The sequence below is a fragment of the Panthera uncia genome, chromosome C2 (assembly GCF_023721935.1).
Source record: "Panthera uncia isolate 11264 chromosome C2, Puncia_PCG_1.0, whole genome shotgun sequence".
In the NCBI taxonomy this organism is placed as follows: domain Eukaryota; kingdom Metazoa; phylum Chordata; class Mammalia; order Carnivora; family Felidae; genus Panthera; species Panthera uncia.
In genome coordinates, this window is record NC_064810.1 from 93969603 (window position 1) to 93979263 (window position 9661).

The 9661-nt window shown below is 45.3% G+C and overlaps 1 protein-coding gene, 1 long non-coding RNA gene and 1 other non-coding gene across 3 annotated transcripts; 1 reads left to right on the plus strand and 2 right to left on the minus strand.

Moving 5' to 3' along the window:
* Positions 1–1553: 1553 nt before the first annotated feature.
* On the minus strand, positions 1554–1626 carry TRNAV-AAC (transfer RNA valine (anticodon AAC)). Its single transcript has one exon. It is a non-coding gene; the product is annotated as a tRNA-Val (tRNA).
* Positions 1627–2838: 1212 nt separating this feature from the next.
* On the minus strand, positions 2839–8737 carry LOC125921901 (uncharacterized). The gene is made up of 3 exons (XR_007457528.1): positions 8351–8737; positions 7585–7648; positions 2839–3464 (listed from the first exon to the last, which is right to left on the minus strand). It is a non-coding gene; the product is annotated as an uncharacterized LOC125921901 (long non-coding RNA).
* On the plus strand, positions 3234–5345 carry ACTRT3 (actin related protein T3). Its single transcript, XM_049629627.1, has 2 exons — positions 3234–3436; positions 4237–5345. Exons 1-2 carry the CDS (start codon positions 3234–3236, stop codon positions 5153–5155), a joined length of 1122 nt encoding a protein of 373 aa, XP_049485584.1. The 3' UTR covers positions 5156–5345.
* Positions 8738–9661: the final 924 nt, after the last annotated feature.

Consider the following 9661-nt stretch of genomic DNA (forward strand, 5'->3'; position numbering starts at 1 on the left):
ATCATATCCGGCCCGGGCGTCCAGAGGAAACGCTGGAGGCTCTGGGACCGTGGAGGTCTGGTACCAGCGAGGACGGACCGGGCTAGCCCGCAGAGATTTCGCTCTCCTGCATACCAGGGTCTCCAGCGAGACTGCGAACGTCATGGATACGGGACTTAAGGGTTCATTCGCAGCGACCCGCTTGTCTTCCTCATTCTAAACATTCTGGTCTGCCGATAGTCAGCATCTCGCGTTCAGGGCCGAGGTCGGGCAGCACCGCCTGAAAGTCCTCTTTCCGGGAGCCAGATTGCACACTGCATGCTGGGGCTTGTAGTTTCTTGGTTTCTCCCATCATCCTCTCCTTCCTCGGGACCCCCGAGAGTGGGAACAGCTGCTTTGTGTACTTAGGCTCCTGGCCATAGAGGATTTTTGAACTGAGACTGGTCGCTCCTTTTCAGTTTATGTACCCGAAAGCTCTTGAGAACGCTGAATTGTGTTTACATCAGCCAACTGTAGCTTAGGCTTCAGGATATCCTTACCTGGTGTTAAAAGTCTGAGATGCAAGAAAGCGGGGCAAACCAGTAGGGCACCTGGGCACACGCAACATTGCAGGAAGGTGGGCTTTATACCGCAAAAGGTTCTGCGTCTGGGCCAGGAATATTTTAACGTAATAATTTACATCGAATTCAGATTTTGTACAGTGAAGGAAAAGGATGCCAGTTATCTGTGTAACATACAAGAGGCATATAAACAGTAGGATAAGTCGTGTTGATATTTTAGGGTGAATTTTCCCCTAGTACTTACGGATATCATAGTTCTAAGAAAACCAGAACATTTATTCTTGTTAAAGATGTGTCAGGACCATAGACTATTTACTCATGACTTCATTTTAAAAGACAGTCTCAACTGGAATTTACCCAGTTCTTCTGAGATTTTTTTCAAGGACACTGTTTGCTCTTTAACTTCTTTTCTCTAGGCGGTAAGAAACATATTTGTGAATAAAGCCACTACCATAAAGTTTATAAGGGGAAAAGTTGAGGCTGGCTCTAGATTACACCTTTCTGATTCCACTTTTATATTTTGTTGAAACCCTTTTCGGTAGTTCATTCAGAAATGAGTCTCTACCAGGTGTTAAGCACGACACTAAGTATGTATAAAATAAGACTAAAACATGGTCTCCCGGCAATGAGGAATTTGCAGTCTGAAAGGGAAAACTAATGGAAAACCACATGACTTGTAACACAAAAGGTGCTTAGGAAGCAACAAGGCTAACAGTTTTACCGCTGTGTTTGAGCTCCTCTCTAGGCTGTATGTTACATTATTTTTAAGTAGTAGGTTGTGATTTGAATTTTTTTTTTTTTGAAGCACTTCCACATGGCAAGCTGTCAATAAAAACATTTGCTGAATAACATAACCAGGGTGAAAGTTTAAATTCTCACTGTTCAGTAAGTTGCTATTAAGAATGCGTTTTAAAAGTCTGGAATAATTGGTGAGAACCACATGGCTCCGTTTCGGGGGAACCCTGTAGAGAAAGAAAAAAGAAAAAAGAAAAAAGAAAAAAAAAAAAAAAAAGCTGTTTCCGCCCGGTTTCGAACCGGGGACCTTTCGCGTGTTAGGCGAACGTGATAACCACTACACTACGGAAACTCAGCTAGGTGTTGGGGTTCAGAAAGTCCTTCATATGGAAGTAGTAATTTGGCGTTCACAGGCACGTAATATTGAGATAGCTTTTAACAGGAAAAATAAAACAATCAGAAAAGGAAAATAACAAAATGTTTAATTGTATAGTGCTGAAACTATTCTGAAAGTTGGAATTTGCATGCACTTTTTTTCAGACTCTTAGGTACCGCTGCAGAAACCAGGCACTCACTCCTTGCCCTTCCTTTGGGTAACACTTCTGTGGGAAAGAAAAGTTTTATTTCGTATCCTTTCCTGGAGAGACGTTGCTCAGAAGGCAGGGTGTAGTGCGGGGCTTCAGTGGCCTCCCTCCTCTTGCAGAGGCTTGCAGCACCAAGTGCCACCGCTGTTACTTAGGTGACCCTTTCAACCTCTGGTGGAGAGACAAGTAAATAGCTTTTGAATTTCCTCCCCTGCTTTCAGAGACCAGAGGTTCGAACTTGCTGAGGTGTTTTTAAATCCTCTACATAGTGTGTAAAATTGAGGGGGTAAAAAATCAGACACCAAAGATGCACTTTTTGGCACACAATGTACTTAAATTTTTCTAAACCTAAACTTCATAGGACCTAAGGAATATCACTTTTCTTGCAAAGAGGCAGACACGTCCTTATGCCTAAAAATCAAGTCTTTTTTTTTTTTTTTAAGTTTTTATGTATTTTGAGAGAGAGACAGCAGAGTGGCGGAGAGGCAAGAGGCAGAGAGAGAAAGAGAGAGAGAGAGAATCCCAAGTAGACTGCACAGTCAGTGCAGAGCCGGATGCGGGGCTCCAACTCAGGAAACTGTGAGACCATTACCTGTATTTTTTAGGAAATAGGAATGACCTTCATATTACATGGGGGATAACCAGATGAGATTGCTAAAAATCAATCAATCCAAAAAAGTGAGCTTCTACCATTTTGGTTTTGACTACATTTTGCTTAGAAACTGCAGGAAAGAAGCTCAACAAAGTATTTGCCTGGTGTATAGAAACAATAATAAAAGTATATAAAGCCAACTTTAAATCCTAGCATTGTTTCCTTTGTGTTTTCAAAAGTTGACAAGGGTTTCCAGAAGCACAAACCAGGCGTCTTCTGTGGCAACTTTCTCTAGTCAAATCTCCCCACCTTTTCCTAGGTTCAAGGCCACATTCTAGAACTTTCAACATGCCCATGGACAGACACTTATTAACCAGAATTCAAAGGCTTTGGAAAAGAAAACTTTTTATGACTCATCGAGGTATTGGGGAAGGCCCCTTGTGAAGGGTTAGATTTATATCATTGGGGAAGAAAGTTGGGTTTTCCTGATATTGGTATCCCGGGATTCCAAGGGGTGGCAAGTGACCCAGTCCCTGTGAGATGCAGTGTGTGTGTGTGGGGGGGGCAGTACTTTGGAGGGTCAATGGGCCTGGGCTCTCCAGGGCACGCTTGCCAGGCCCAGGCCCCGTGGTCAGGCCAGCGCTTCTGTGACGCGAGGTTCCAGGCCGTAGGCCTTCTGGTGCTGCCCAAGGGCCCGCGCTACGCACTTTCGCTCCCTAGCGCAGCCCGCAGTCAGGGCAGCCGGAGCAGCCAGGCGATAGGAGGCTAGGAGGCGGAGGCGGCATGAGCTACTACTACCAGCTACCAGTGGTGATCGACAACGGCTCAGGAGTGATTAAGGCGGGCCTGGCTGGGTCACGGGAGCCCCAGTTCGTCTACCCCAACATTATCGGCCGGGCCAAAGGACAGGGCTGGGTAGCGGAGGGCGCGCTGGAAACGTGTGTAGGTGACCAAGCGCAGGAGCGGAGAAACTCGTTGTCCATCAGGTACCGTCTTCTCACAGCGGGCAGGACCCTAGTGGAGGGGAAAGAGGGAGGGTCTAGATGAGGGGCATAAGGGTGAGAGGACAAGGAAGACAGGAACAGGAAGTTTCAACCCGCTGGTGCAGGCCACAAATCTCTGAGGGTACCAGACATCTAAAGGGTTAGCATTACTTGCTCTTTGTATGTAAACAGATCTGTTCAAATGTATAAATGAAGTCACCGTTCATAATGTACAAGTTTATTTAAGGATGTCACTTTCTCCCTGTGGGTTATTTTCTTCAATTAATTGATATTAAAACTGTACTATTATGTAAAGATTTCCCAATTTTTAAACTTCGTTTAAAGTTTATTTATTTTGAGAGAGAGGGAGCAGGGGAGGGGCAGAAAGAGAGAGGGAGAAAGGGAATCCCAAGCAGGCTCTGCCTAGAGCTTGGGACTTGATCCCACCGACTGGGAATTCCTGACCTGAGCAAAGATCAAGAGTCAGATGCTTAACTGACTTAAGCCAGCCAGGTGCTCCAAAGGCTTCCCAATTTTTTTTTTTTTTTTTTTTTTAAAGATTCTTTGTCTTCCAACGCGGGGACAAATGGAAAGCAACAAAAATTGCAGAGGAAGTCAGCTATGCAGACTTTTGCTGGCAGTTACCTTCTCTAACTGGCTGTGACAGTCACTGCCAACAAAGGGTACTGGTAATAAGTATAGGGATTAACCCAGGTTTGAAGAGAGTAGATGCTGAAAAAATTAAACGCTGCCACTAAAAAAAAAAAAAAAAGCTGTCACTTATCTTACTGCTTTTCCTACAGCTACCCAGTGGAACGTGGTCTCATTACTTCCTGGGGGGACATGGAGGTCATGTGGAAGCATATCTATGATCATAACCTGAAACTAAAGGCCTGTGATGGCCCAGTCTTGATTACGGAGCCAGCACTGAACCCACTGGCCAAACGGCAACAAATCACTGAAGTGTTTTTTGAGCATCTGGAGGTGCCTGCCTTTTATATGTCCATTCAGGGGGTGCTGGCTCTCTTTGCTGCTGGCTTCACAACTGGTTTTGTGCTGAACTCAGGTGCTGGGGTTACCCAGTGTGTGCCCATCTTTGAGGGTTACTGTCTGCCTCATGGTGTCCAGCAGCTAAATCTGGGAGGCCTTGACCTCACCAACTACCTCATGACACTGTTGAAGGAGCAGGGCATCATGCTGCTTAGTGCTGCAGACAGAAAGATTGTCGCAGACATTAAGGAAACTTCTTGTTATGTGGTAATGAACTACGAAGAGGAAATGGCCAAGAAACGTGATTCTATAGAGAAAGTTTACCAGCTACCTGATGGGACGATGATCAAGCTCTATGACCAACTCTTTCATTGTCCAGAGGCCCTCTTCTCTCCACGTCTTAGGAACCTTCAGACCCCTGGCATCGATAAGTTGTGTTTCAACAGCATAATGAAATGTGATACAGATCTGAGGAATTCGTTTTTCTCCAATATTATCCTTGCTGGGGGATCAACCTCTTTCCCCGGTTTAGACAAGCGGCTAGTTAAAGGTGTAGCAAATATGGTACCTGCCAATACACCTGTGCAAGTTACAGTTCCCCCAGAAAGGAAACTATCAGTGTGGATGGGAGGCTCTATTCTTGCATCCCTGTCTGCTTTCCAGGACATGTGGATCACTAAGGCAGAATTTAAAGAAGTTGGACCCAACATAGTACATCAAAGATGCTTCTGAATACAGATAAAATGGTTAGAAAAAAATGCTTTGAGTATATGTGACAGAAAACTTTGGATATTATATATGTCTGAGAGAACAGAAAGTATTTCAGTTGTTGGAATGTCCATGTCTCTTCCATTTCTGTGATGGGTGAAGCAAACAACCTGTTTCTGGAGTAGAACCAAATTAAATGCTAGAGGAAACATTATTCTTGACCTTGAAGTTCTCATCTTTCCCTTGGAAAAATTTGTAGTGCAACATGTGTGCCAACTGGGTGATACAGATTTAAGTTTGTTGAGGTTTACATAATGAACAAAGCATATTCAAGGCATGCTTAATAGACTGGTTTTATTGAAATAAAGAGCTCACATTGAGCAGACTAAGAGCAATGACTAGGAAAGTTAATGAAGGCCAAGGACTGGAAAGGGAGGCTTTGTGTTACACGTCCTATAGGCAAAGGAGAACAATTAAAGAATGAAAAGCAGGAAACCTAGGAAATTAAGATGAATGTGGCAGTGGTTTGGAGAATAAATTGGGCTGGGAAGGCCCTGGAGAGTTGGTGATCAGTTAACCAGTTATTATTCTAGATATAAAGTAGTCAAGTCATAAGACTCAAGATTATAGACAATAGGAATTCAGAAGAAGTAATTACAAAAAAACCTGACAAGTCTTGGTATCTAGTTAGATATGATGCGGGAAGAGTCTGAAATGACCTGGGTTCTTGATAATGATGGCAGTATTCATGTAACTCAAAGTATTTCATATCTGCTCTGTGCAAAGCACTATGTTAAGCACAATGACTGCTAAAGCAGGAGTGAGATCCTGTCCTTAAGAAGCCAGCAGTCTAGTATAAGAGGTGAGATTTATGCCTTAATTATAATAATACTAGGTAGAAAGTGATTTGGTGTCCTAAGAGAAGCATAAAATGGTCTGGGGGTTCATAAGGAGGAAAATACCTTGAGGTCTCGTGGAAGACTTTCTGGTAGATTTGGCTCTGGGGCTAGATTTGAAAGACAGCTGAAATTTAAACCTAATGTAATGCCCTTTCCTCAGAATTCAGGGGCAGCACATGTGGATTTAGGTCTAGGCTCTACCACCTACCAGCTGCACAAACATTTTGAAGATAAATTTTTCTTATCCATAAAGTGGGGCTGCTAATCCCTGTCTGTCTCACAGGGTCATTGTAAATTTCAAATAGGATAAACTCTGTAAAGGTACCTTTTAATTTTATTCTTTTTTGTTTAGTACATAAAACTATGTACTAAAATATAAAGAAAAGAGAGAGAGACAGAGTGCGAGTGGGAGAGGGGCAGAGGGAGAGAGGGAGACACAGAATTAGAATCAGGCTCCAAGCTGTCAGCACAGAGACTGATGCAGCTCGAACACACGAACTGGGAGATCATGACCTGAGCCAAAGTCAGACGCCCAACCCAACTGACTGAGCCATCCAGGCGCCCCTAGATACTTTTAGAATACAATGAAATCTGTTATCTTCTGTTGTAGAATTAGATGCTACTTCCTCCATGCAGTCAAAATTCATTGTGTGCTCCAACGCATTATTTGTTCTCCTATTGACCACTTAATTTATGCAGCCTTATCTTTTAGTTTGCTTGTCTTTCTCCCGCAATAGATATATTCTTAGAAGAAAGGGATTGTGGGATTTCCCTTTTCATCTCTATCCCCTTCCCTGATGCTCTCTATGGTGCACTCCCAGTAGGTATGTAGATATGGAGAATTGACCAAAAGAAAATTCTGGCCAGAGGTAACATTAGGGCAAAGATTCCAAGGTGTAATAATGATGGGCACATTGTACAAGGAGAAGTGGGCCTGAGTCAAGCATTTGTGAAGAGGTGCATTTCATTCCTAGGTACTTCTCTCCCACGTCAGTGATTATAAGGAAAACTAGATTGGATACCGTGTAAAAAATGATTATCTGAGAGCACTGTGAACAGTTGATGCTGCACTCACCAGATTCACAAGCACTGTAGAGAGCATGAACTTATTCTTCAGAATTCTGAAACGGTTTTCTAAAAGAAAATAGGGCTATCTACACATTTATCTAATTTAAACTTCAACATCTCAGGGGGGCCTGGGTGGCTCAGTGGGTTAAGCATCAGATTCTTGCCTTCAGCTCAGGTCATCAGCTCGTGGTTGATAGGTTCAAGCCCAGGATTGGGCTCCATGCTGACAGTGTAGAGTCTGCTTCGGATTCTGTCTCTCCCTCTCTGCCCCTCTCTCAGAAATAAACTTAAAACACAAAGCAAAACTTCAACATCCCAGAGAGATGAGCAAGACAAGCATTACTCCCATTTTACAAATTAAAAAAATTGATATTTAAACAGGTTAAGAGATTTAAGTTTAAAGCGATCCCAAAGTAAATTGCTTGCTACATTAGTCAGGCAAACAATTCTGAACCATGGTCTCAGGTAGTTAACTCAACAACCTACCTGGAATATTCTGTACTGACTCCAGCCTCTAACATGGGCTCATAGATGATCCTTTTCAAGTAATCTAGGGATAGGGAATAAAATGGAATCACGTTTATATTTTCCCTGCCCTTAAAATCATTGGAAACCAACCCCTCTAATATTTTATCTTTCTTTCAGACCGAGGTGTCAATAGCGACAACTCCACAGAATTCACCCAACTGAACATGAATTCTACAATTAGGATCAGCCAGTTATATGTAAAACAATATTATTGTTATGCCCAGAATTCGTGATCCCCAAATACCGCCAGGGAGCCGAGTCCGATGTAAAAGCAAAAGAGCCTTTATTCCAGCTAGCTCGAGCTCAATCCCCTACCTGCACCGGTGCAGCGGTGAGATACCAGGGAGAGAGAGCGAGTTTCAAAAGGACATAGGTTTTATTGGGGCCTAGGGGCAGTTGGTGAGGTAATGGCTATGGCCTCAGCCGATTGGCTGGGGAAGGGTCCTGGGGAAGGGTCCGAGTCCTGTTAGGCAGGTGAGGGGGGGGGGTTACTCAAGGGGAGGAGGTGTGGTCAAGGTGAAGGACACAGAACAAGATGGAGTCGGAGGGAGTAGGCCCGCCCTTTCAATTATACCATTACAGAAACTTGGTACAATTTACGGTGGATTTTTAACCTAATCATGACACAACATTAAAGCAAAGTTAATGACTGAAAAGCTTTCATTTCCTAATAAAAGGTAAATTCAAATCTTGAATGTTAAGATTAAGAATGAAGTAGTTATACTTAATAAAACCCATCCTATGTTCAAGAAGACGTTGCAAAGAGGCCTTCTAAGGAGAAGGGAGCAGGGCAGGAACTCCAAGGCAATCCAACGAGTCCAGCCAACCTTCTGGTTTAGCCAAGGCTATCCGGGAATCTATTTTCTTAAAGATCTCTAACAAATGTGACTAGAGTTGAGAATCACTGTCATATTTCCCAGGCCCTAAAATTTTTCTGTGAACTTCATTTTCTTAAGGTGGTCAAGCGCCCCGAGGCCGGTCCTTAAGGCAGGTGCACCCGGTCCTTAAGGCATGGAAAACGGAGCCGTGCAGTAGGACAAGCTCGTTTTCACTTTCCAAGTACGTCGGAAAATACCTAACGCTTTTCCCAGGAAATGTGGGGGGAGGGGCGCAACTGTCCTCACGGCCGGAAATAGAGCATTCCAAAAAAAAAAAAGGGTGGGTGGGGACGGATCTCGCGAGAACCGCGATGGGAGGGCTTTAGCCAATCGGCGCGTACGGCGGCCGCTGTCTTTATAGGGAGCCGCGGCGTTGTGCACCTCGGGTTGTGGAGGGTGGGCCTGGGAGGGGAAGCGGTCAGTTTTTGTCTAACCCTAACTGAGAAGGGCGTAGGCGCCGCGCTTTTGTTTCCCGCACGCTGTTTTTTTCGCTGACTTTCAGCGGGCGGAAAAGCCTCGGCCTACCGCCGTCCACCGTACAGTTTGGAGCAAACAAAAAATGTCAGCTGCTGACTTGCTCGCCCCTCCCAGGACCCTGCGGTGGCTCGCCTCCTTAGCCCCCGCGTCCCGCCTAGAGGCCGCGGTCGGCCCGGGGCTTCTCCGGAGGCACCCATTGCCGTCGCGAAGAGTTGGGCTCTGTCAGCCGCGGGTCCCTTGGGGGGCCAAGGGCGAGGCTCTGACCGCAGGGAGAGAAACGGGAGCAGGTCCCCGCGCGCGGTGCGCTTCCCTGAGCTGTGGGACTTGCACCCGGGACTGGGCTCAGACACATGCCGCCTGCTGAGGTGCTGTTGGAGGCGCGCAGTCGGCTTTCCCAAGGGAAGGGGTGGGGGCGGGGGGGGAACTCCTTTTGTGAGCGTCGGTCTCCCTTCGCCATCAGTGGTGGGCCTGTGGGGTCGCGATACCCGCGGATTGGACTAGGGTGCGTGCAGATTGGCAGAAGGATGCGTGGAGAGCATTTATGAAATTGGCCCAGATGAGTGGGCAGTGAGCCAAGCAGTCAGCGAGCCATTCTTTTGTAGGGTTTTTGTCCTAATCCCCTGCCTCTGGTTTTGTTGCCCATTCGTACCTCATGTATTAGCTGATCTGGGGGTTTTGTT

Coding starts and splice junctions, on each gene's coding strand:
- ACTRT3 (XM_049629627.1), top strand. CDS start 3,234: ATGAGCTACTACTACCAGCTACCAGTGGTGATCGACAACGGCTCAGGA. Junction 3,437..4,236: donor AGAAACTCGTTGTCCATCAG/GTACCGTCTTCT, acceptor CTTTTCCTACAG/CTACCCAGTGGAACGTGGTC.